The 27,229-nt window shown below is 35.5% G+C and overlaps 1 protein-coding gene across 5 annotated transcripts in view; it reads left to right on the forward strand.

Annotated features, from left to right (window-relative positions):
- KIF16B (kinesin family member 16B) overlaps positions 1-27,229 on the forward strand; it is a 340,481-nt gene that overhangs the window by 141,409 nt on the left and 171,843 nt on the right. For all 5 annotated transcript variants that reach the window (XM_031951076.1, XM_031951079.1, XM_031951077.1 and 2 more), the window contains exons 14-15: positions 15,875-15,926; positions 18,498-18,635. In XM_031951076.1, coding sequence (XP_031806936.1) covers positions 15,875-15,926; positions 18,498-18,635 — 190 coding nt within the window. The remainder of the gene's footprint in view (positions 1-15,874; positions 15,927-18,497; positions 18,636-27,229) is intronic.

Below are 27,229 nucleotides of genomic sequence, written 5' to 3' on the forward strand. Positions count from 1 at the left end.
AAGTAAAGTATTGCTTTTTTTTTTAAGTTTTATATATATAGTCACACACACACACACACACACACACACACACACACACACAAACAAACTGCCTCCAAGAATGTCCTTTGGCATATCTTTTATGTGTATATCTAGGTCATATAAAATTCCTTGATGAGTGCAAGGATAAAAGTATTTCGAAGTCCTGATTATTAACATCCAGTGAGGTATGAAATAAGGAGATAAATATTTTCCAAAGGTATTTATTGTAATAATGGAACATGTCTTACACATAGTGGAAGAAGAAATCTGCTTAGATTGTGCCATCCAAGTATTCCCGTTTTTATATAGATTATGCTGATTGCATCAAGCCTTAGGGTATTATAGGTTATCCTTACAGAGAGCCAAAAATTATTCAAAAGTGATCAACCTTACAATTGAAAAAAAGAAAATAAATGTCTAAAAAATTTGTTATTGTTCAGACTATTGATGTGGATTGGTGTAAACAATAATTCAGCCAATCAAACTGTTTAGTGTCTTTTAATGAATGTGCCAATATTGGCTTACTCCATTGAGTTAGTCTATCAGTACATATATGGTATGTTCCAAAGATCTTCTCCCCCAATCTCATATTTTTAAAAAATTTAATTTAATTTGTATTTTTGGTTACATTTTAAGATTTGAACTGTCTCCCTCCTTCACTTCCTATCCTGTATTAGAGAAATCCACCATTTGACACAGATTCACAGTTATATTTAAAACCTTGCTGTACATACTTCTATTTATCAGTTCTTTCTTTAGAGATAGCTAGGACCTTCCTTTACAGGTCCTTTTTAGTTTGAGTATTTAAAATACACAGAACAACTTAGTTGTTCAAAATAATTCTTTGAACAATACTGCTTACTGTATACAATGTTCTCTTGGTTCTCCTCACTTCACTTTTCATTATTTTATGCAAATATTTCCATGTTTCTAAAATCAAATCAGCTTATTTTTTTATAGCATAGTAGTACTCTTATCATAATCATATACCACAATTTGTTTAGGCATTCCCCTTATCCTCCTATTTCTTGATCTGCATGCCATTATTATTATTATGATTATTATTATAGCTTTTTATTGACAAAACATATGCATGGGTAATTTTCCAACATTGACCCTTGCAAAAAACTTCTGTTCCAACTTTTCCTCTCTTTTCCTCCACTCCTTTGAAGCCCTAGATGGCAGGTAGTCCCATACATGTTAAATATATTAAATCCAATATAAGTATACATATTTATACAGTTGTTTTGCTACACAAGAAAAATAGGATTTAGAAAGAAGGTAAAAATGACTTGGGGGAAAAAAAACAAATATTCAAGCAAACAACAGAAAGAGTATAAATGCTGTGTTGTGGTTCACACTCATTTTCCAGTGTTCTATCGCTGAGTGTAATTGGTTCTGTTCATTACTAATCAATTAGAACTAATTTGGATCCTCTCATTGTTGAAGACAGCCACTTCCATCAGAAATTATCTCATATAGTATTGTTGTTGAAGTATATAATGATCTCCTGGTTCTGCTCATTTCACTCAGCATCAGTTCATGTAAGTCTCTCCAAGCCTCTCTGTTTCATCCTGCTGGTTATTTCTTATTTCAATAATATTCTATAAGATTCATATACCAGAGTTTACCCAGACATTCTCCAATTGAAGGCATCCATTCAATTTCCAGTTTCTAGCCACTATGAAAAGGGCTGCCACAAACATTTTGGCCGTACAGATCTCTTTCCCTTCTTTAATATCTCTCTGGGATATAAGCCCAGTAGTAACACACTACAGAAAAGAAATTTCTCTTATCACAAGGACAATTTGTTGAAAGCTTGGTTAAACTTATAAGGTTTGATTGTAACTTGGGAGCAGATCATTGAACTTTTAGAAATAGTACACATCTCCTTGGTTCCTTGGTTCTCAAAGGAAAAAGAATTAGATCCAGATGAGTGGAAATTAGTAGGAGAGCAACTGTGTGAATACTACAATGATAATGGATCTGACTCAATTTCTAAAGAAACACTTTACATATAACTTAATACAACTGATTTTAGGAAATTACATAAGTTGTAGAATAAAGAAAAAGAAGAAAGAGCAGGAGAGAGAGAATATAAACTAGGTGAAAAGCATGAAGAATTAGACAAGAATGGAGTTAAGTACAAAGCTGATGAAATTAAGGACTGTGGTGCTTCACAACAGGAGTGTGGTGCTTCACAACAGGAGTCATTAGGACATTCTCCAACCCCTGACTTACCTTCCTTAATTAACCCTTCATGGGTGAAGGAAGAAGGAGGAGGAGGAGAAGCAGTGACACAATCAACACCACCTATGAAGCACCTATGACAAGATTACAAAAGGCACTGGTTAAGGCTAAAAAAAGGACAGGTTATATCTGATTTAATAAATGCATACCCTGTGATTGAAGAGCTTGACTCTTCAAGTCAACAAAGGAGAAGATACATTCCTTTTGATTTGGAAAAAAATTAAGGATTTGAAAAAGGGGTACACTCTTTATGGGGCTATATCATCTTATGTGAAGATGATATTGGAGAATTTGGCTTATGAAATTTTAACCCCTAGTGATTAGAAATCCATAGCAAGGACATGCTTAGAACCTGGACAAAACTTGTGGCTTTCAGAGTATAGTGAGCTCTGTAGGATACAAGCCCAATGAAATAGTCAAAGTGGAGTTAATATAAAAATCACCTTTGACCATCTTTAGACTCTGATATGATCAATCAGCAGAGAAGCAGTCTGATAGAAGAAAGGGATTACATGATCATTCAGCCAAAAAACAATCAGATGGGAGAAAGGGATTACAGTTGGGGAGAATACAAGCTTTTTAACCTGACGAGAAGGGCAGTGTCCAGTGCAAGCAGCTCCAATGTAATTGCCAGGTGATGTGGAGAGAAAGTGGTGAATGGAAGGAACTAGATAGGTTAACTGCTTGGGGTAGAGGGTTTGCGTGTATCCCTACAGATGGAGAAGGAATCAGATGGGTGCCAATGAGCACCAGGAGAGAGACAGAAACAGAGAAAAACTTTAAAACAAAGGAGAAGATCTAAGAAACATCTGACACTGAAAGAGCATGGCTGATAATGAGACTGTTACAGAACTTTAAAACCAGGAGGAACCATTGGATCGCCTGAGACATGATAAGACAATACAGCACTTCAAAATCTGCAGAAATCATTGAATTCCCTGAGATGAAAAATTGTTGATGAGTCTATTGCAGGATTTCAAAACTTGCAGAAATCATTGGATTCCCTACACATATGAAGTAATGGACAATGGATTCCCTTTGGACTATTTCCAGGACTTATGGACATGTATAATTCCTCGTATTCATGTTATTTGTCACATCACTAGTAGCCTGTGTTACTATGTGCTTATGTAATTTATGTAATTATGTGTAATACCTCCCATGTTGATATTATGTATACCTGTTTCAAAATGAGACCCTTCAGAAACCTGCTAATCTGGTTTGATTTCCCATTTCCTTTGGTGTTTTCCTTTCCCTTCTGGAGATGTCAGGAAAGGCATGATCACCTCCTTTTATGGTGTTTTCACCCCTTTTTGAGCAGTCATAGAAGGTGTGATTACCTCCTTTTTTTGGGGGTTCTCACTTCCTTGAGAAGTCAGGGAGGACATGACCACCTATGTTCTAAAACAAAAGAAAGCAGGAGATGTTATTGGCTAGAACTCTGAACTTGAAACAAGGAGTTAAGTCAGTGGAATTGATGAGACAATGGTTATCTAATTTAGCATGGTTCAGTATGATTGATTTAATTTTACAACATATAATGGTTTCCTAGTGATATAATGATTGATTTATACTCAGTGTGGAGCATATAAGCAGTGACTGAGAGCTACAGAGGAGAAGTTTTCAGAGGCAGAGAAGACAAAGGACTGAAGGTAGGAACTTAAGCTCTCACCACCAAGGGGAAAAAGTCAATTTGATCTTCAATCTTCCTGGTGGTTGGTCTGGCCTCCTGCACTTCCCCCACTAAGACCAAGGCCAGACTGAAAGGGTCTCCAGAAAGCTGCCCAGCATCAGGCAAATAGATAATAAAGGATTTGGACTTTAACCCCTGGCTACTGTTGTGGTGATTACTGAACTGAAAAGAAGGCTGCTCCCAGAGACCCCAAGAAAACCAAATCAAAGAACATTACAAAATAGGGCATTCTTATCACAAAAGTTGGGGTCTTTGGGTTTGTCAAACACTAGATTGCTATAGTTATTGGCTATTTGTGAACCTAACCTATTCCATTGATCAACTTGTCTATTTCTTAGCCACTACCAAATGGTTTTGGTGACCGCTGCTTTATAATGTAGTTTTAAATCAGGTACAGCTGCTAGGCCACCTTCATTTGTTTTTTTTTTTGTTTTTTTTTCCATCATTTCCCTTGAAATGCTTGATCTTTTGTTCTTCCAGATGAGTTTTGTTCTTATTTTTCTAGGTCATTAAAATAGTTTTTTGGGAGTCTGATTGGTATAGCACTAAATAAATAGATTAATTTAGGTAGTATTGTCATCTTTATTATATTCAGTTGACCTATCCAAGAGCACTTAATATGTTTCCAGTTGTTTAGATCTGATTTTATTTGTGTGGAAAGTGTTTTGTGGTTTTGCTCATATAATTCCTGACTTTCCCTTGGCAGATAGATTCCCAAATATTTTATGCTATCGACAGCTATTTTGAATGGAATTTCTCTTTGTATCTCTTGTTGTTGGATTTTGTTAGTAATGTATAAAATGTATAAAAATGCTAATGATTTATGTGAATTTATTTTGTATCTTATATTTTTTTATTTTGTATCTTATATTTTGCATCTCAACTTTGCTAAGGTTTTGGGTTATTTCTAATAGCATTTTAGTAGAATCTCTGGGGTTTTCTAAGTATACCATCATATCATCTGCAAAGAATGATGATTTGGTTTCATTACCTAGTCTAATTGCTTTCATCTCTTATTGCCGAAGCTAGCATTTCTAGCACAATATTGAATAGTAATGGTGATAGTGGGCGACCTTGTTTCACTTCTGATTTTAATGGGAATGGTTCCAATTTATCCCCATTACATATGATGCTTACTGATGCTTTTAAATAAATGTTCCTGACTATTTTAAGGAAAAGTCCATTTATTCCCATACTCTCTATGTTTTTATTAGGAATAGGTGTTGGATGTTTTCAATTGCTTTTTCTGCATCTATTGAGATGATCATTTTTTTGTTGTTGTTAATTTGGTTATTAATATAGTCAATTATGTTAATAGTTTCCTAATATTGAGGTAGCCCTGCATTCCTCATATAAATTCTACTTGGTCATGGTATATTATCCTGGGTATGATTTTTCTGTAATCTTTTTGCTAGTATTTTATTTAATCTTTTTGCATCAATGTTCATTAGGGAGATTGGTCTATAATTTTCTTTTTCTGTTTTTTCCTACCTGGTTTAGGTATCAGTGTTATGTCTGTGTTATAAAAGGAATTTGGTAGGACTCCTTCATTCCCTATTTTTTCAAATACTTTATATAGCATTGCAGTTAATTCTTCTTTAACTATTTGGTAGAATTTACATGTAAATCAATCTGGTCATTAGGGAGTTGATTAATAGTTTGTTCTATTTCTTTTTCTAAAATGGGACTAATTAACCAATTTATTTCTTCCTCTATTAATCTGGGCAAATTATATTTTTGAAGATATTCATCCATTTCATTTAAGTTATCAAATTTATTGGCATAAAGTTGGGCAAAGTAGCTCCTAATTATTACTCTAATTTCCTCTTCATTAATGGAAAGTTCTCCCTTTTCATTTTAAGACTTAACAATTTGATTTTCCTTTTTCTAATCAAATTTACCAAGGGTTTATCTATTTTGTTGTTTTTTTTCATAGGACCAATTCTTAGTTTTATTAATTCAATAGTTTTTTTTTCACTTTCAGTTTTATTAATCTCTTCTTTTATTTTTAGAATTTCAAGTTTAGTGTTTGATTGGGGGTTTTAAATTTGGTCTTTTTCTAGCTTTTTTAGTTGCAAGTCTAATTCATTGATTTTCTCTTTCTCTATTTTATGCAAATAGGCCTATAGAGATATAAAATTTTTCTTTGTTACCACTTTGGCTACATCCCACACATTTTGGAATACCGTCTCATTGTTGTCATTCTCTTGGGTGAAATTATTGTGTCTATGATTTGCTGTTTTACCCATTCATTCTTTAGGACGAGATTATTTAGTTTCCAATTACTTTTTAGTCTATTTTCCTCTGGCTTTTTATTGAATGTAATTTTTATTGTATCATGATCTGAAAATGAGGAATTTACTATTTCTGCTTTTTTGCATTTGAATTTGAGGTCTTTATATCCTAATATATGGTCAATTTTGTATAGGTTCCTGCCTCGGCCCAGGAGGCAGAGTGTGTGGACCCTGGAAGAAAAGAGATAAGGGCAAGAGGGAGGGGACACGCAAAATGGAGGCAAGACAAATCCATCTGTTCAAGCCTCATTTTAATGGGTGCAATAGTACAGATATATATAGCATTAGAAAAGAAGGCAGGGTTATTCAAACACAGTACAGGGTGAGGATCCTAGACAAAGGGTTAGTATCCCGCCCAAGGATGAGCTGCTCAGATGTTTCTGGTGGCAGGAAGCTCTATGATGTGATTAGGGGATGCCTAGATATCTGCCTATTCAACATTAGGATGTGATTAGGAGATTCCTATTCAGGAAGTCTTTGGTATGATGTGATTAGGAGATTCAACCTATTCAAGGTTGGCTCCCCACAGGTTTCATGACCTGCCAAGAAGAAAGTGTCCTCCTTTCTGTCTCCATTTAGTTTTCTCCAAAGATGTATCATACCTAACTTTTCTAGTGTTCTGTTTACTTCTTTAACTTCTTTCTTATTTATTTTGTGGTTTGATTTATCTGCACTTCTGAGAGTGCAAAGTTGAGATCTCCCACTATTGTAGTTTTGCTGTCTATTTCTTCTTGCAGCTCTCAACTTCTCCTTTAGGAATTTAGGTGCTATACCACTTGGTGCATATATAACTTAGTATTGATATTGCTTCATTATCTATGCTATCTTTTAGCAAGATATAGTGCCCTTCCTTATCTCTTTTAATTCGATCAATTTTTACTTTTGCTTGATCTGAGATCTGAGATCAGGATGGCTACCCCTGCTTTTTTTTTTTTTTTTTTTTACTTCACTTGAAGTGTAGTAGATTCTGCTTCAGCCTTTTACCTTTCTTTATTCTGTATGTATCGCCTTTCTTCAAGTGTGTTTCCTGTAAACAACATATTGCAGGATTCTGTCTTTTAATCCAGTTTGCTAACTGCTTCCCCTTTATGGGGGAGTTTACTCCATTCACATTTATGGTTAAAATGACTAATTCTGTATTTCTCTGTATACCCTTCTAAGTGTCCCCCCTTCTTTTTTCTCCTTGTTATCCTATTACTTTGTAAACTAAGATGTCTTTTAAATATTTTTAAATGTATGTTATTCCCTCTTTTACCTAGTTCTGATGAGAATAAAGTTCTAGCATTACCAAGCCCTCTATCCCCTCCTGCCTCTACTATAACAGTTCTTCTATTCATGTCTCATCTGTATGAGATAATTGCACCATTTTACCTTTTTCTATCAAATTTTTTTTTTTAGATTCCTCCCATCGTATTCAACTCAACCCTAAGCCTCCTTTCAAGCTCCTCATACAATAACATTGTTAGAAATTACAGAAACTGTTTTCTCATATAATTAAAAATTTAAGCCATATTCTTTTATAATTGGTTTTTAATATTTAAACTCTTTTTTTTTTTTTTTTTTTTTTTTTTTTTTTTTTTTTTTTTTTTTTTTTTTGGTGAGGCAACTGAGGTTAAGTGACTTGCTCAGGGTCACACAGCTAGGAAGTCTTAAGTGTGTTAGGTCAGATTTGACCTCAAATCCTTCTGATTTCAGGGCTGCTGCTCCATCCACTGTACTACCTAGATGCCCTAGTATTCAAACTTTTTATGTTTTTCTTGAGCATAATAAGCCAATTTTCCATTTAATTCTGATCTTTTCTTCACAAATACCTGGAAGTCATTTAATTTATTGTATGTCCATTTCCTCTCTTCCCCCCCACTCCCCACCCCCCTCCAATCAGGAGAACACACAGTTTTGCTGGGTAAGTTATTCTTGGTTGCAAGCTCAGCTTCTTTGCTCCTTGGAACTTATTATTTCATGACCTTTGGTGTTTTAATGTAGAAGCTGCTAAATCTTGTGTTATCCTGACTGTAGCTCCACAGTATTTAAATTTTTTTTCCTATTTGCTTGTAGTATTTTCTCCTTGACTCAGGAGCTTCAAACTTAGCTATGATGTTGCTGTGCGTTTTCATTTTAGCATCTCAGGTGCGGATCAGTAGATTTTTTTTCCTATTTATTACCCTCTTGTTGTAAAACTTTGGGGCAATAATCTCTTCAAGTATAGTAGCGAGACTGTTTTTGATCATAACTTTAAGATAGTCCAGCTATTCTTATATTGTCTTTCCCTGATTTATTCTCCAAGTCTCTTGTTTTCAAAGTCCTTCTTAAGCTTTTCCAAAAACTTTTTGAATGGGGACCATTTTACTTTGTTCTTTGGGGTGGAACTAAACTGTCTTAGATTGTGAAGCCAGATCTTTTCTATCACAATAGTAGTTATCCATGGTGGGATTCTTTCTCTTTGGCTCCTCATGCTATTATTGTTATTATCTTAGTGCCTTATTTCTTGTCAGCTTTTTGTTAAAGTCAGACTCTAGTCCTGAGATGGGGAGCTGGATGGCTGCTTTGTTTTCTGAGCTCTGCCTATGGGCCTAAAAGTCATCATACCTTTGCCTCTGAGCCATGAACCTGGCTCCTGGTGACACTGTCACTGCAGAGGTGCTTGTTCCTGACTGCCCCTCTTGCAGCTACAAGCTTTAGTTCACCCTCTGCCCTGCCTGGTGGTATTTGCTCTTCAATGAGCCCAAACCGTCAGCCCAGGAGATTGGCTGTTTCCTAATATCTTCCCTGTCTTGGTTGGACAACTGTTGTACCTCAACTTTTAATTATTTCTGCCATTCAGTTTGCATTAAAGTGGTTTTTGTGTGTGAGAGAATTTAGGAGAGCCAGATAATTTCCTGCCTTATTCTGACATCTTTCCAAAATCCTCTCTGTCCCAAAAGTCTTTTGGTGTCTTAAGCTCCTAAAGCAGTAAGACTTTGGGAACATCTTATATTTGGTATGCAATCATGACAGGTAATTAGAGAAGCCCAGAATTGAATAGGAGGAAGAAAAGCAGACTAGATGGTATTTGGTCAAGGCATGAAGCTTTTAGTAATCTGAGTTGCACCTTGGTGCAACAACCCATTTCTTTACTAGAAGTGCTCTACTATTTATGTAATTTCCAAGGCATCAAAATTGGAGGTGATGTTAAGGATAGTGGGGGTATGTATAAATGGATACAAATTAGATACAATGTATTTCCCATTATTAGAAATGCTCAAGTACTGTAAAAGATATTGTTTAAGAAATGTATAATTAGATAAGGGTGTGAGCAAGAGGTAACAGATGGACAAACAGTACTTCTAATATGTTACCATCTGAACCCAGTTTCATGTTGTAGCAGACAGTAAAAACTGGAGTTACCTCAGAACTTTATGGAGTGTCTACAACATTAAACTATTGGGAATAAACTTATCTGTGTTTATGCATAGCTTGAATCCAAATCCCTTGCCCTTTGCCCTGTTAATTATATCAGATGGAGTACTATATGTGAAAGGTTTGACAATTGTTAACACACTATATACATGCTATTGTTGTTCTTTTTAGGCCACTTTCTCTTTCTATTCCATGTTATTTAAAGACATCTCTCCTTTTCTGTTCCTTTCATATCCCATTGAGATGGCCTGTGATAGGCACTATGCTAAGCAGTAGATACACAAGAAAAGATAAAAGATAGTTCCTGTTTAGGAGAAGCACACAATCTAATGAGGGAGACAACCTGCAAATAACTATGCACAAATAAGCTATATATAGTGTAAATAAAAAACTAAAAGAAGGAAATAAAATTAAGAGATATTGGGAAAAGCTTCTTGTAGGTGAGATTTAAACTCTAATCCTTGAAGGAAATCATTCAGACCTCCATTTTGGAAGTTTTATCTTAATTGTTTTTAATTGAAATTTGCATGGCCTTGCACATGCCTGGTCTGAGTCAAAGCTGTATTTTATTGACTGCTAAACCAGTAAGTTGTGACTGGTTTATTCTTAGTTCATTTTGAGTTAAATGAAATTACATTCTTATGCTCATTCTAGAAGCTATTTGTCCTCTACAGCTTTCTGGTTTATTTCAATGTCACTTTCTTAGATAATAATCCCTTATGCCCTTAAAGTGACATGGTAAATAGCACATTTTTACATGTGTTTACATGTGACTACTTATGTAAGTAAATGTATGTACACCCAGAAGGCCCTCTTCCTTATATGTCTGGACTAGTTTATAACTCAGGCTTTCTCTGGTGCAATGCTTTAATCACTTTTGATACCTACTCACTGTAAAGATCAGTACCCATGAAATGTGAAAAGGTCTAGAATTGGAAGAGATTCCAGTATCCATATGGTATTTTATCATAATGATGGGCATTCCCTCAGTTTCCAATTTGCCATAAGAAAAGAACTGCTATAGATATTTTTGTACATATAGATCCTTTTCCTTTTTTATTTTTATTTCTTTTGGTATACAGATCTAATAGTGGTATTGCTAGGTCAAAGGGTATATATATGGTTTTATAGCCCATTAGGCATAGTTCCAAATTTTTCTACAGAATGGTCCAATCAGATTACAACTCCACCACTAAGAGCTTTGACTTTGTTATTTTCTTGATCTTCCTTGTCATAATAGGAACTTTCTATGGTCATTTTTTTTTTTTTTGGTTATTTGTTAATTTTTCCAGCTCATTTCTTGAATTTTAACTTGTTATATTGGAGTCTACTTCCAGGGTGAAGACAACTTTGCCCTAAGCTTCAAGGGTTTTGTCCAGCTGTTTCCAGAGATGCTCCTAGGGACTCAGTTCTTCCAAAGTGGTATGAGCTAAGGAGAGGTGTATTTAGTAGTCTCTTGGTCCAGGAGCAACAAATGCTCTTTTCTGAACTATGAAGAGGTTTGGCTGCAAGCCTTGGTGTTGGTGCTCCTCCTGGGACAGTTCCCTCAGCACTGTGACTTTGAGTCTGGACAAAACCAGAGTCCTCCTTCTGCACCAGCAAAGAGACGCTTGTCATCTGTGGACAGCTTCCCTCCTTCGGGTCTGTGGATCGAGCGCTCTGGACGTAGCTCCCGCCACTTCTGCTTCTAAGCCTCGGTTTGTGCTGGCTTAGCCTGAGCTGGACTATGCGCCACTCTAACCTTTCCTGCCACCCTTTTAAGTTGTCTTTGGCTGAAAGATTGTTTTGCCCCTTCCTGCTGTTCCAGGAATTGTTTTTTTGGCATTATTTAAAGGTGGAGTTTCTGGAGAGCTCAGGCAAGTTACTGCCTTTTCTCAGCCATTTGGCTTCCACCCCCTATAATCTCTCTTGGTTAGCTTCAGATCGTCACCATTTTCTGCTGGCCATGTCCCCGGGAATTCATATTCAGCTTGTAAGGCAAAGTCTTCAGTTCCTATTCAGAAGCACTTCTGCCTGGCCCCATGTTCCTCATCTTGTACTTAAAGAGTTGAATTCCGATATAAAACTTTTATAAAATTCATAGAGATTCTATGAAGCTCCATCTGATCAGATTCTACCCAAGAACATTGGATCTTCATCAGGATCTTCATGAGTTCTTAATGTTATCTCTTTGGTTTGGTGTTATCATCTAGTACATTTCCAAGTTTTGTCAATTCTTAATTCCACAACCTCTTTTGCATCCATGTCCTTCTCTCTACGTATAACCCCTTACTCTCATTCAGGGGTTCAATGCCTTTTGTCTGGGTGATCAAATTTACCTCTACTAGTTTCCTTTCTGTTATTTATCCTTCATCTAGTTGCCAAATTGTTATTCCTAAAACAAAGATGGCAATGTTAGCCCTTTTTCAAGAATCTTTAATAGTTCCTTTTTACTTCTAAGGATGCAATCCAAAAAGAAAAGTGACTTGGCTCTTAGCCTGATATTTAAAACTCTACACAAAGTGGTCCTTGCCTGTATTTTTGGCCTTCTTTTGTATTATTTATCTCCTTTAATTCTGTTTCACTTAAGTTGGTCTAGTTTTTCCTCCTGAAAAGTATTCTCTTTCCTGACCCTATACCTTTACAGAAATGACCCTCATGTTTTGTAAGCAGGCCCTTCTATTATCTTGACCTCTCAGAATCTCCCTCTTCCTTCAGGGCACAGCACAGATGTCAATACTTCCATCTTGAAATTCCCTTTTATTGACTTCTGTATTTGTTATATCTCAGTGGAAAGTTAGTTCTTTGATATTAAGAATTTTCATTTTTTGACTGTCTATAAAACACCTCATAGTGCCTTGATCTTCATTAAAACCTAATGATTATTTATTGAATAACATTTAAAATTGACAAGAATTTTATCTCTTGTTTTATCCAAGTTCCTGATCCCAATATTTAACAACATGGATCCTTGAAGCAGCCCTCAAATAATTTTTTTCAAGCTGCCATCTAATCGTGAATGACTTTATTTTGGTCCATTTACTCGACCAATTCTAAGTCCACTAATTATATATGATTTAGCCTATACCTCTTCATCTATCCATTTAAAAAATATATCATTTGGAGATTTTGCTAAAATTGCTATGCTAAAATCCTGGCAAACTATACTTATAACATTCCTCTAATTAACCAAGCTTGTAAGTGTGCAAAATACAAAATAAAACTTGCTGTTATGCTCTTTATTTGATATTATTAATGCTTTATTTTAGAGTTCATTGTCTTTAATGTGAATCAAATTAAAGCTATAATTTTCAGACTCCATTCTCTTCCTTTTTTGAAAATCATTACATTTTCTATTCTTACTCAATCCTATGGTATTCTTTGTAGTTCTTTAAGATTTTTCAATCACCCATCATTGATGGCTGGGTGTTGGGGGGTGGGGGGCAGGGATCAATAAGCTCACCTGACAGTTCTTTTCAGTATCTAAGTATATAGTTCATATAATTTGAGCTTATCAGAGGACAGGTGCTTATCTTGGATGTCAACACCCTCAATAGTCATTTTTATTCTCTTCATTCTATTCTAAACTGCCTTCTCCCTGTCAGACAAAGCAAAACAAGAAGTGATCAGCTCATCATCTCTGCTAAGAGTTATTGTTATTATACTCTGCATCTGCTTTGTACATAGATGGAACTTGACAAATGCTGATTGATTGATCAGCAGACACCTTTTTTTTTTTTTTTTGATTCTTTTTCTTCTGTATAATTAAAAGAAGTTATCTTGATTTTGTTTGTTTGTTCGTTTTTTACCTGTCTTAACACATTTAGAACCTTAGCATGCCCAACACTATTCTTACATATTCTTTTGCATTTATTCTAAGTTGCTTATCCTTTGGATGGAGTTCAGGATCTGGAGTCAGAAAGACTCAGCCTCCTGAGTTCAAATTCACTTTCAGATAATTTAAAGTTATATGACCCTGGGCAAGTTACTTAACCCAGTTTGTTTCAGTTTCCTCATCTGTAAAATGAGATGGAGAAGGAAATGGCAAATCACTGCAGTATTCTTGCTAAAAACAATCTTAAATGGGGTCACTTGACTGAAAATAAGCCTTCCTTTGCTTTTTTCCTCTGAGTTTTTTTTTTTTGTTTGTTTTTTTTAAATCTGGTTAGTTGCAGAGTTTCATTTTAATATCTTAAGACTTATGCCCTTTGGCTAGACCATTCCTGTCTCCACTACCTTCCTTTTCTAATTTATCTCAAATTCTAAATTGAAATGAATATTTTTGTCAAGTTTCCCATCATTTTTTGAAGGATAAAATTATTGCAAAGAGAAATCAAGAAATTATGTCACCAACTTTTCTGGAGGCAGAAGGAGGGGAACTCTTATCAGATGATTTTAGCTTCCTCAGGCACTGTTCAATTCAGCAGGCATTTGTTAAGTGACTACTATCCCTCAAGGTTAAAGAGAGAAAAAAGCACAGCTCCTTATCTAGTTGCTTACATTGTGGAGTATAGAGGAGGAATGATGACATACCACATGGATAGAAGTTAAAAAGACAGAATAGGTACAGAGTAACTGTGGGAGATGGGGACAGAACAATCAGTTATCAGGGTTATCTGGAATGAGCTGACTCTGAGCTGAGTCTTAGAAGAAGACTAAGGATTTTAAGAAGTAAAAGGGAAAAGGAACTTGGCTCATTCCCTTTCCATTAGACTTTTAGAAGAGGCTAAAAACCTGCCTCTGCTTACTTTTCTGCCCTAAACATCTGGGTCCTTTGGTGCCAAAGGGAAGAATTGAGTGCCTGAGTTTTAAATATTGGAGAGGGGTATGGGTTGAACAGGCAAAACATTTAAGTCTTTCTCTGACTAGTCAAGACATAGCTGGAGCAGAGAAAAGAACAGGTTTGCCAGATCTGAAACTAAAAGCTATACTTCATTTCAGGGCACAGTAGCAGAGCAGGTTTAGTGCTTGGAGAGCACCAGTACAAAACCTGAATATGACCTACAAATCATGGGATTTCACATGCTGAGGGAGCATGCAACCCTATTCTGATTGGATATACTTTTATCTTTTTCTTTTGAAATTTATTCCCTAGTTCTGTATCCCAGTTTTCTGTGCATCTATACCTATCTCTGTCCCATTTATTACCTCTGTACTAAGTTTGTGATTTTTTCCTGTTTAGGGGGTTAGTAATATACTCTAAATGTTGTTTCTGCTTCTCTTGATCGTCACCCAAATACTGTCCACCATGCTTCCCTCTTCTTGCTCCAGGATGTTTTTACAGTGTGGCACAGTGAATAGATTGTTGAGCCTGGGGTCAGGAAGACCTGAGTTCAAATCCAGTCTCCTACCCTTACTAGGTGTGTGATTCTGGGCATGTCACTTAATTTTTATCTTCTTTAGTTTCCCCATTTGTAAAATGTGAATAATAGTACCTATCTCCAGGGCTGTTGTTAGCATTAATTTAGATAATATTTATATGGCATTTTGCAAACCTTGTGGTACTAAAGAAATGCTAGTTGTTATGGTTATTTTTTTCACTTTCTTTTTCTGGTTTATCCTCTTTCTTTTGAATAAGTTATTTCCTTCCCAGGTTAAATTCTAATCCTGGACATCATCCAATCCCAACTCACTGAAAACTTGGGAGGGCAAATTTGACTTCTTACATTAAGATCTGTAGTTCACTTTGTTTTTTAATTGTTCTTTCCCCATCTGTGTGTAAACAATTGAATCCTTTCTTTTAATTTGTATATGTTTTATAAGTGATCTTTTTTTAGCATTGTAGATGTTTTTATAGTTTCTACTTGATAGACATAAATAGAAAATTTTCCAGTGTTCCCCCAAATCTTCCCTTTTCACCTTAGACTATTTATTAGATTTTCAAAGTTCCAAATAAGAGTTAACACATTGTTAGATATGTTCCTTTTTTGATCAAGAATTTATCTTGCCTATATTTTAAGCCCTTGACCAGAAATTCAGATTTTATTTTCAAATTCTCTCTTCTAAACTCAAATTTTATCTCCTCTCTCATTGATTTTAGTGAAAGGAGTGATTAGAGCTTTGCCTGCCTTAGATATCATTTATTTGTTAAGACTTAATTTTTTTTTTTTAAATAGCTTTCTGGGTTCCTTCTGATAGTAACATTCGAAGCTGATAGTAATCATTGACCTTAGACAAAATAGGATATTAAAAAAATCCTAAATATTATTTTTCCTGATAATAATATGTATTTTCTTTGTAGGAGGGTCAGACTTATGTTGGCAGAGAAGATGCTTCAACAGAACAAGATATTGGTAAGAAGAAATCTGTGGCACATCATTCCTTTTAGCTATATTACTTAATATGTGAGCAATGAATGAGCTTTCATTGATTAATCTGAATTTGACTTGGTATAAGTAAATAAACTGCTATTACATTTTGTTATTTTGAAGCTTTAAGATTAAATCATGGAGAACAGTTCTAATTCAAAATAAATGAACAAACTTGCACTCACTCTCTGAAACACAGATATGAGATGTATTATATGTGTGTTTTTAACTTCAATCTGAAGATAGTTAGGAAGATACAATAGTAAGAACTATACCAGCAGCAATAAGGACAATAATGAGAGTTAGGATTTATATAGCACCTATTATATGCCTAGCCCTATACTAAGTGGTTTACAAATATTATCTTTGATCCTCACAACAACCCTAGAGTTAGGGCCTATTAGCCATTTTACATTTAAAGAAATCTAGGTCAGTAGAGATTAAGTGACTTGCTTAAGGTCACAAAGCTAAATGAGTGAGTGGGGATTTGAATTCTTATCTTCTTGACTTCAGTGCTTTACTCATTGAACCACCTAGTTGCCTCATACTAATGATAATTTGTAATTTTCAGTTTTAGAGAAACTAAATAATAACATCCTAAGAGCAGAGTTAAAGGCCATGAGAACCTCCAGTGCATAGAGTAATAATTCATATGTCAGTAATCCCTCTTCCCCCCAAACCTATATATTTGCATTTTGAGTATACCAGTGCAGATGATAACCATTTTTTGTCTTAGTCTTTGTGAATGACCATTCCAACACAATAACTAACACTCTTAGTCATCCACCCTCAGGTGATGAAACTTATCAGATTTCACATGGACAAGTTTAGACAATAGAAACTGTCTATTGCCAAACCTATTGGCAGAAGCATATAATATCCAGCCAGAACTACTGTTTCATTGATCTCTAGGTATAGAACTTAGGTTTAGAGCCTCATTCCAGTAAAATTTTAAAGGAGGGCTTTAGTGGAAGGTCTTAAGAAATTGTCCATATGTGCCACAAAAATGATGCAAACACTTGTTTTTTGATAGATATAAAAAAATGTTTTTTTTTTTTATATATCATAAGGTTAATTAGTTCACTCATTCAGAATAGATCCCTCTTATTCTCATCTTTTCTGGATCATTCCCTGAGAAAAGAGTTCTTTTACACATGCTACAGACTGGGACCCTTGAATGTGTCTTGAGTCTGCTTTCCTTAGAGTTCTTTGGAATAGTGCCATAACATTTCTTAGACATCCCAAACATGAGCCTGTGAGCTACCCTTGGAATCTTGCTTCCAAGATATCAAAATTGAGATTGCTTTTTTGCCAGCTTGGCTCTTCTCTTGCCTCCATCTTGGTAGCTGATTATATAGGCATTTCTATCTCCTTCTGTGGCAGTGAAAAATCATCAAAATGACAAAAAGTATAGTAGAAGAAAAAAATCAATTATTAGGAGTTTTTTAGCTCCAAAAATAAAAAGTGATCATTTTTGAAATGATTATTTTCCTAAATCAGTAATTCTCACACTTATTTTATACATTAATCTGTGGCTCTCTTTTATATTTTGAAGTGTACTACAAAATTCCTAGATATTTGTTACATATTACTTTGAATATCCTTTAATTTAAATTTTATATACTTTAGAATCATAAACCTGGGTGACATCTTAAAGATTAATCTCTAACCCATTTTCATTTTGTGCAGATTATGAAACTGAAGCCCAGAGGGGAGCAGGGATAGACTCAGACTGTAATGCCGGAGAAACTGAGGCAGGAGAGAGATTAGAGAGTTTTCAATAGTTTATTAATTGGAGAGTATAATTGACTGGACAGGACTCTCGTCTCAAATTATCCAGTCAGACAGAGATAAAGATATACTGGGACCAAGGAATCCATGTTGGTCCCAGGGCTGTCATCTCAAGGAATGAAGCAGCCCCGAATAAGAGCGGCCTCTTCCTTTAAATAACCCTAGAGACAAAGATCTCCCCCCCAAAAAAGCGGGAAGGCTTCTGTCAGGTTGGGGGGAGACCATAACTCCTAAAAGCCCAGAGACAGGATGTCTGAATACTCAGAGATAAAGATGTCAGTGAGGTATCTCGGAATATTTTAGAGGGCTATTGTAAATTCTTGAGGACAGGGGAGGGTCAGGAGTTCTGCTTTCTTGTTTATCTTGCTAGCAATATATAACCTTAGAGTAAACGGTCCCCAGTCTTAATGGGCTAGAGTGGGTTTTTACGACTAAGGAGATTTAGCAGAACAGCTAAGGAAACTGAGACAAAGGAAACTAGTTCAGGGGAAACCAAGTCAGAACAGTTAAAGAGAACTGTGGCATAACAAGACTTGCACAACTAGTTAGGAGTCAAAGTTAGGATTTGAATCTGGGTATGCCTCCCAGGCTCCTGCACTTTGTTCATACTCCTAGTTTACATTTTATACAGCACATTTGTAGAGCTCAAAGAGATTTATAAGATCAAAGAAGGTATCATGAATCCATACAGGAAAGACAAAAGAGAAGAGCTAATATGAAAGAGAGCATCTTCTTCATTATTTGTTGATTTATTTCATAATATAGTTCTTCATGGCCTGGATTTGGAAAGTGAGCACTGTGTCTTTGAAAATGTCAATGGAACAGTGACTTTAATACCACTGAATGGATCTCAATGCTCCGTGAATGGGATTCAGATCCTAGAAGCTACACATCTGAATCAAGGTATTTGGTTTAGGATTTTTTCCCTAGTACCTAGTATGTATTATAAGAAGTATAAGCTTATCTAATAATAAACAACAATGTTTATTATTGTATTGTATGCTATCTGGGTAAAAATATAATTAAACACATGAAATTTAATTTTAAATTCGATTAACTGAATTTGTAGAAATATAGAAGGGCTTTTTTTTTTTCCTTTTAAAATCATTTTGTGTTTCTCTAGCGTTTCTTTGAGTTAGAATTCCTCCTGCTTTTTAATATTCAACATGTCCAAGGGCCACTGCATCGATGTTTCAGCGAAAAGAGTTCCAAACCTAAAGTCAGAAAGAATCTTCTTGAGTTCAAGGTGGCCTCAGACACTTACTAGCTGGGTGACCCTGAGCAAGTCATTTAACCCTGATTGCTTCCATTTTCTCATGTATAAAATTAGTTGGAGAAGGAAGTAGCAAACCACTCTGGTAGCTTTACCAAGAAAACCCAAATGGGATCGTGAATAATTTGGCATGACTGAAGCAATCAAAAAAAATATATTCAGAAGAGAACTCATCTTCACCCTTTTCTTATGTACCTCATCTCTATATTGTATTGAGAGACTACTAGTCTTCAAGTCATTCAGGATTGAAACCACTGACTCGTTTTTTACTTTCTCTTCTCTTTCAACTTCTCTCCTGCCATTATCAAAACCATTCCAAAGTTTTATTTATTCTATCTGAACAACATTGCTCATGTTCATTTCCTTGTTTTCTATCACCAGTCCCTTGCCTTGATAATTGCAGTAACCTCTTGGTTGGCCTACCTGCTTTCTTCCCTGCAAACCATTTTCTACATAGCTATCAAATTAATATTATTGAGATCTGGGTCAGACCAGGTCCTGCTTAGAACTCTTTAGTGACTCCATATTATTGCCTCAAGGATGGATTACAAACTCCTTCAACCTGGCATTTCTAGCAAAACTGGCTTGCTTAAGTCAAGTTCTTGGAAACTGTCGTTCTGTTTCACCTTTTTATAGGCTACTTATCTGTGATCTATTATCATCCTAGAGCTATGTCTTAGAATCTTTAGCCTCCTTCAAGAATTAACTTGGAGAAAAAAAAAAAAAAGAATTGGGTATCACTATATGTGGGATTTTACCTCCTCCTCCAGTTTTTAATCCTTCCTGAAATTCCTTATATTTACTTGTCTGCAGTTTTGGCCTACTAATTTAATGCAAAATCCTTGAAGGCTGGTATTTTTTTGTTTTTGTTTTCATATTTCCAGTATCCACTATTGTAAAGTCCTGACTAGCTCTCTGGAGGACCTCGGGATCAGCCCGAGTCCTTGGTCTTAGTGGAGGAATGAAGGAGGCAGGAGAGCTGCCACGTGGCTGGTCAAAGATGGAGTCTGGAGTCTAGCATCTTGTGTCTGTGGCTGAGAGAGTGGTCTCGGTTGTCCCAGCCCTTAAATACTTCAGTACGATTACATCATTACACCACATTGAACACAAGCAAACATTACATCACCAGAGAACCATTATCTCACATTGAGTAGGTACTTAACTATAAGCACCACGCTGATCTAGATTTAAGTACGCCTTTTCAGAGTTCCTGCCCTCTACATACTATAGCATATTTCATGTAATAATTTCTTACTGACTTTAATGCTAACCCTCATTATATCATTGAATTCCAAGTAACTATATTTGTGTATTTTTTTTAAAACAGTGTTTTATTCATTCACATAAAGACCTGGATTAAGTGTATTTAAATTTTCTAAAATAGAGAAAATACTTACTTATGGTAGTGTAGTAGAAATAGCATTATGCTTTGCTTCAGAAAAGATGGGTACCATCTTGACTCCATATAGAGTAGTAGAGAGAACCTTGGACTGGGAATCAGGGATACCATCTTTGAGGTTCAGTTTCACCCCTAACAGTTGTGGGGCCATGTTCCTGAGGCTCCGTTTTCACCCCAGGAGTGGGAATGGGGGGTGCTCACCCTGTTCCACTCTTCCTCTCAGGGCTGACACTTTTGCACACTACTACCATGGGCCTGGGAGGAGGTCTTCCTCCTCTCCTCCACGGCGTCCTTCCTTCCAGAGTCCTGCCTGGCTGTGGCATGAAGGCCGCAGCTGGACTCTGGCCCCTTTTCTCCCCGGGACTAGGGGATTCTGACCGTCCTCGCCCTGCTCTGCACCTTCCTGAGCTACCCTCCCACTCTTTGAACTCTATGGGGCTTTCTCCTTTGTGCCCTCTTTCTCCCCCTTTTGGCTCAGAGTGCGCCAGGAAGCTCTGGGATGCTCTTTTTCTTGTTTCATTTCTGGTTTGGGGTCAGTTGAGTTCTGTAACTAACATGACATAATGATCACCAGGGCTAACATGCTTGCAGTGGAGTAACTGACATTTATTAACCGCTTGCTTCACATATATCGTCGCACATTAAAACCATTTCTGGGAATTCAGTTTTTGTATTATCCTCAATTTGCAGATGAGGAGTGTGAGGCCCAGAGAGGAGAGGTGAGCTGACAGTGGTCATTCATGTTGGCCCGGGATTCTCCCAAAATGCCATTGTTTCCTTGATGCATATCCACACTGCAAGTGCATTCTTTTTTGTTAAACTATTCAGTGACTTGTAAGCCCCTTATTTTATCGCTGTGTTGAATGAACCTGAACTCAAAGATGGTCAGGCCCATCCCTCTGACTCTTTGTCTCACCTTTTTTCCCTTTGATTTCTCTTTCTGATTTTCCAAAGTCCAGTATCATGAAAAATGCTCTCAGTTCCAATCTACCTACAAGTTTGGGAGGACCTGCACACTGATTTAGGATTTATCTTTTATCCTAATTTTTCCACCTTTAGAAATTCTTACTCATTGTAATATAAAAGTGATCCTGCCTTTCAGCAGAGTACAAGATATGGCATGTTGTGTCATATTTAAAATACTTCTATTTTTTTTTCTATTTTATTTTATTTTTAATTTTTTATAATTACTTTTTATTGACAGAACCCATGCCAGGGTAATTTTTTTACATTATCTATCCCTTGCATTCACTTCTGTTGCAATTTTTCCCCTCCCACCCTCCACCCCCTCCCCCAGATGGCAAGCAGTCCTATATATGTTAAATATGTTGCAATATATCCTAGATACAATATATGTGTGCAGAACTGAACAGTTCTCTTGTTGCACAGGGAGAATTGGATTCAGAAGGTAAAAATAACCTGGGAAGAAAAACAAAAATGCAAACAGTTTACATTCATTTCCCAGTGTTCTTTCTTTGGGTATAGCTGCTTCTGTCCATCATTGATCAATTGAAACTGAATTAGGTCTCTTTGTCAAAAAAATCCACTTCCATCAGAATACATCCTCATACAGTATCATTGTTGAAGTATATTATGATCTCCTGGTTCTGCTCATTTCACTTAGCATCAGTTCATGTAAGTCTCTCCAGGCCTTTCTGAAATCATCCTGCTGGTCATTTCTTACAGAACAATAATATTCCATAACATTCACATACCACAATTTACCCAGCCATTCTCCAATTGATGGACATCCATTCATTTTCCAGTTTCTTGCCACTACAAACAGGGCTGCCACAAATATTTTGGCACATACAGGTCCCTTTCCCTTCTTTAGTATCTCTTTGGGATATAAGCCCAGTAGTAGCACTGCTGAATTCAAAAGGTATGCACAGTTTGATAACTTTTTGGGCATAATTCCAGATTGCTCTTTAGAATGGTTGGATTCGTTCACAACTCCACCAACAGTGCATCAGTGTCCCAGTTTTCCCGCATCCCCTCCAACATTCATCATTATTTTTTCCTGTCATCTTAGCCTATCTTACAGGTGTGTAGTGGTATCTCAGAGTTGTCTTAATTTGCATTTCTCTGATTAATAGTGATTTGGAACACTGTTTCATATGAGTGGAAATAGTTTCAATTTCATCATCTGAAAATTGTCTGTTCATATCCTTTGACCATTTATCATTTGGAGAATGGCTTGATTTCTTATAAATTAGAGTCAATTCTCTACATATTTTGGAAATGAAGTCATTATCAGAACTTTTAACTGTGAAGATGTTTTCCCAGTTTGTTGCTTCCCTTCTAATCTTGTTTGCATTAGTTTTGATTGTACAGAAGCTTTTTAATTTGATGTAATCAAAATTTTCTATTTTGTGATCAATAATGGTCTCTAGTTCATCTTTGGTCACAAATTTCTTCCTCCTCCACAAGTCTGAGAGATAAACTATCCTATGTTCCTCCAATTTGTTTATAATCTCGTTCTTTATGCCTAAATCATGGACCCATTTTGATTTTATCTTGGTATATGGTGTTAATTGTGGGTCCATGCCTAATTTCTGCCATATTAATTTCCAGTTATCCCAGCAGTTTTTGTCAAATAATGAATTCTTATCGCAAAAGTTATGATCTTTGGGTTTGTCAAACCCTAGATTGCTATAGTTGAATATTCTGTCTTGTGAACCTAACCTGTTCCACTGATCAACTAATCTATTTCTTAGCCAATACCAAATGGTTTTGGTGACCGCTGCTTTATAATATAGTTTTAGATCAGATACAGCTAGGCCACCTTCATTTGATTTTTTTTTTCATTAATTCCCTTGAGATTCTCGACCTTTCATTATTCCATATGAATTTTGTTGTTATTTTTTCTAGATCATTAAAATATTTTCTTGGAAGTCTGATTGGTATAGCACTAAATACATAGATTAATTTAGGGAGCATTGTCATCTTTATTATATTCGCTCAGCCTATCCAAGAGCACTTAATAGTTTTCCAATATTTAAGTCTGACTTTATTTGTGTGGAAAATTTTTTGTAATTTTGCTCATATAATTCCTGACTTTCCTTTGGTAGATAGATTCCCAAATATTTTATGCTGTTGAGTTATTTTGAATGGAATTTCTCTTTGTATCTCTTGCTGTTGCATTTTGTTGGTGACGTATAAAAATGCTGAGGATTTATGGGGATTTATTTTATATCCTACAACTTTGCTAAAGTTATGAATTATTTCTAATAGCTTTTAGTAGAATCTCTGGGTTTCTAATATACCATCATATCATCTGCAAAGGTGATATTTGGTTTCTTCATTCCTCTCTTTTTTTTTTTTATGTTCTTTCTCGACTCTTATTGCTGAGACTAGTGTTTCTAATACAATATTGAATAATAATGGTGATAGTGGGCAACCTTGCTTCACTCCAGATCTTACTGGGAAAGGTTCCAGTTTTTCCTTGTTGCATATGATTACTGACCGTTTTAAATATATGCTCCTGACTATTTTGAGAAAAAGTCCATTTATTCCATACTCTCAAGTGTTTTTATTAGGAATGGATGTTGGGTTTATCAAATGCTTTTCCATTATTAATGATCAATGGTTTTTTAGTTTGGTTTTATATAGTTATTAGCTAATAGTTTTCTAATATTAACCACTTTTGCATTCCTGGTTGTATCCTACTTGGTCATAGTGTATTATCCTGGGAATGATTTTCTGTAATCTTTTGCAATATTTTATTTAAGTTTCCATCAATATTCATTAGGGAATTGTTCTATAATTTTTTTTCTGTTTTCATACCTGGTGTAGGTATCATACCATGTTTTGTAAAAAGGAGTTTGGTAGGATTTAATCCCTATTTTTTTTCAAATAGTTTATATAGCATTAGTTAATTTTTTTAAATGTTTGGTAGAATTCACATGTAAATCATCTGGTCCGGGGTTTTCCTTAGGGGTTGGTTAATAGCTTGTTCTATTTCTTTTTCTAAGATGGGACTGTTTAGGATATTTACTTCTTCTTCTGTTAATCTGGGCTAGCTAAATTTTTGAAGGTATTCTTCCATTTCATTTAAGTTGTCGAATTTATTGGCATAAAGTTGGGCAAAATAATTCTTAATTATTGCTCTAATGTCCTCTTTGTTAGTGGCGAGTTCTCCCTTTTCATTTTTGCGACTAACAATTTGATATTCCTCTTTCCTTTTTTTTAATCAGATTTACTAAGGGTTTGTCTATTTTGCTGGTTTTTTCATAGAATCAACTCCTAGTTTTCTTAATTTATTCAAAAGTTTTTTTTTACTTTCAATTTTATTGATCTCTCCTTTTATTTTTAGAATTTCAAATTTAGTGTTTGACTGGGGGTTTTTAATTTGTTCCTTTCCTAGCATTTTTAGTTGCAAGCCCAATTCATTGACCTTCTCTTTCTCTATTTTATGTAAGTAGGCCTCTAGAGAAGTCCAAAACAAGTTTAGCCTGGTGAGAAAAATCACAAGATGTCAGACCCTACAATTTTTGTGAAGTTAGAAGTAGTTGAGGAAGTCCTCTGACATGTTGGATAGAAAATCCATAGCAAATTTAATAGTCAAGAGTTGCATGGAATAAAAAGGCATAATTTTTTTTGTTAGTTGCATATCATGTAAAATTTTATTCTTGGCTACCAAAAAATGAGGTGGGAGGCAAATTGTTTGTAACCATTATGAAAACAGTTTCAGGGTTTCAGTGGGTGACTGTGATTATGGTGGCTAAAGAAGGCAGTGGCATCTTGAGCTTCGTTAAGAGGGACATCACTTCCACTATAGGGGAGTCATAGTCCCACTGTTTCATCAGGAGATTCATGTTCTGATTTGTATGGTTTGTCCTAGTGGATGAAGAGTTTACCCTGAAGTTTATTAGATGTGGGGTCAAGTTCATCATGTAATAAATACTTGCTGGGTGACCCTGAGCAAGTCTCTTAATCTGTGTGCTCTGGCTAGTGCTTAGATTGTAATTAGATTAAAGAAGGTTTCCCAGTTTCATTGATAGAGCGAGTTTCCTCTTTCAGTAAGATTCAAGATCTGTTCATGTTCCTAACTGGACATCATATTTCAAAAGGGCAGTGTTGAGCGAATTTCCTCTTTCAGTAAGATTCAAGATCTGTTCCTGTTCCTAACTGGACATCATGTTTCAAAAGGGCAGTGTTAAGTTAGAGAAGAGCCACAGGTGTGTAGCCAGGGGTGGGAAGGACTTGAGGATCTTTCTTCCAAAGATCAGATGAGATATGGTTAATTTAGAGAAGAGAAGACATATTCTATCTGGTTTTATAAGCAAGATCAGGAGGAAAGGATAAACATTGCAGAAAGTTCAGTTTAACTTCGATGGTCGAGCTCAGTTTAGTTTTGATGTTAGCTTCCTAACAATTGGAATTTTCCAAAGTGAAAGAAATTACCTTGCGAGACTGTGGGTTCCCTGTCTTATAGAGTCTCTCAAGAAGAGGCTGGATAACATTTGTAATTGTGTTATCCTTCTGAAGAAAAATCCAGATTGATGTAATCCCAGGTCTCTTTGAGTATTCAAGAATAGCTATCTGAATCCCCAAGTTACTATCATTTTCTATTTGGATTCAGCAACAGAAAAGTTCCCGCCCTCCCACTGCTTATATAGACTACAAATTATTTTTATTTATTGACCTTTGTCTTCACCTGAAGTTTCATATGGACAGTGAAAGTTCATTAAAGCATTCATTGTCAGCCTATAGATGATTGGAGTTAAAAACTTTTCCTTAATATTAATTATTAAAGTCACTGTATGGCTTATCCAAGGAAAGTGGTTACATTAATTGGTATTCAAGGTTAATTGTCAGGATGTTCTTTCCCTGAAGGGTGCTATTAATTGTTTTACTCCTGTGATGGCATGATTTTCAATTCTGATGTTTTAGAATACCTCTGGCATTCTTCTATGCCATAGACTTTTCAGTACCACTGTTAATGAAATAGAGGTAAAATGATATTCAGAAGGTATTGAATGCTAGAGTGTGGGATCTAATCATCCTTAACAAGTCTAAAGGCAATGAGATCCTACCTTGTGTTATTTCTCAAGGCAGTACATGATATAATCAAGCAGCAATGTGATTAATATATTTTTTTAAATTTTTACTTAGGCATTACAGTACTTTAAGTTATCTGGATATCAGAAACTATAGAATTAAAGGATTAGAATTAGTTCTTCCTTTAATTCAATCCATTTCATTTCAACACACATTTAGGTATCTACTATGTGTATAAGGCATTGCAATGAGTTCTAGGTCTACAAAAATATTTCAGTATTTTAAGGGAGGTCAAACAGGTTGGTACAGAAATCACAGTTTTGTCTTCTTGTGAGTGGTAATCCTAAATCCCATTTTACCACATAAGAAAATGAAAGGTTAAGATATCTATGTTATTTTGTTATTAATAAGAACTGGCTAAGTGGACCAGTGATACATATTAGTCAAATACAGATTACAAAAGGCTATTCTCATATTCCCGTAACTTTAAATATATAGTGGGTTATTCAGATAGTTATACTGGAGAGTCTTCCTGTTGCCTCCAGGATCAAATATATATTCCTCACCCTGTAAGGCACTCCCACAATCTGGATCATGTTATCTTTTTTTTTTTTTTTTTTTTTTTTTAATTTAATAGCCTTTTATTTACAGGATATATACATGGGTAACTTTACAGCATTAACAATTGCCAAACCTCTTGTTCCAATTTTTCACCTCTTACCCCCCACCCCCTCCCCCAGATGGCAGGATGACCAGTAGATGTTAAATATATTAAAATATAAATTAGATACACAATAAGTATACATGACCAAACCGTTATTT

The sequence above is a fragment of the Sarcophilus harrisii genome, chromosome 2 (genome assembly GCF_902635505.1).
Source record: "Sarcophilus harrisii chromosome 2, mSarHar1.11, whole genome shotgun sequence".
In the NCBI taxonomy this organism is placed as follows: domain Eukaryota; kingdom Metazoa; phylum Chordata; class Mammalia; order Dasyuromorphia; family Dasyuridae; genus Sarcophilus; species Sarcophilus harrisii.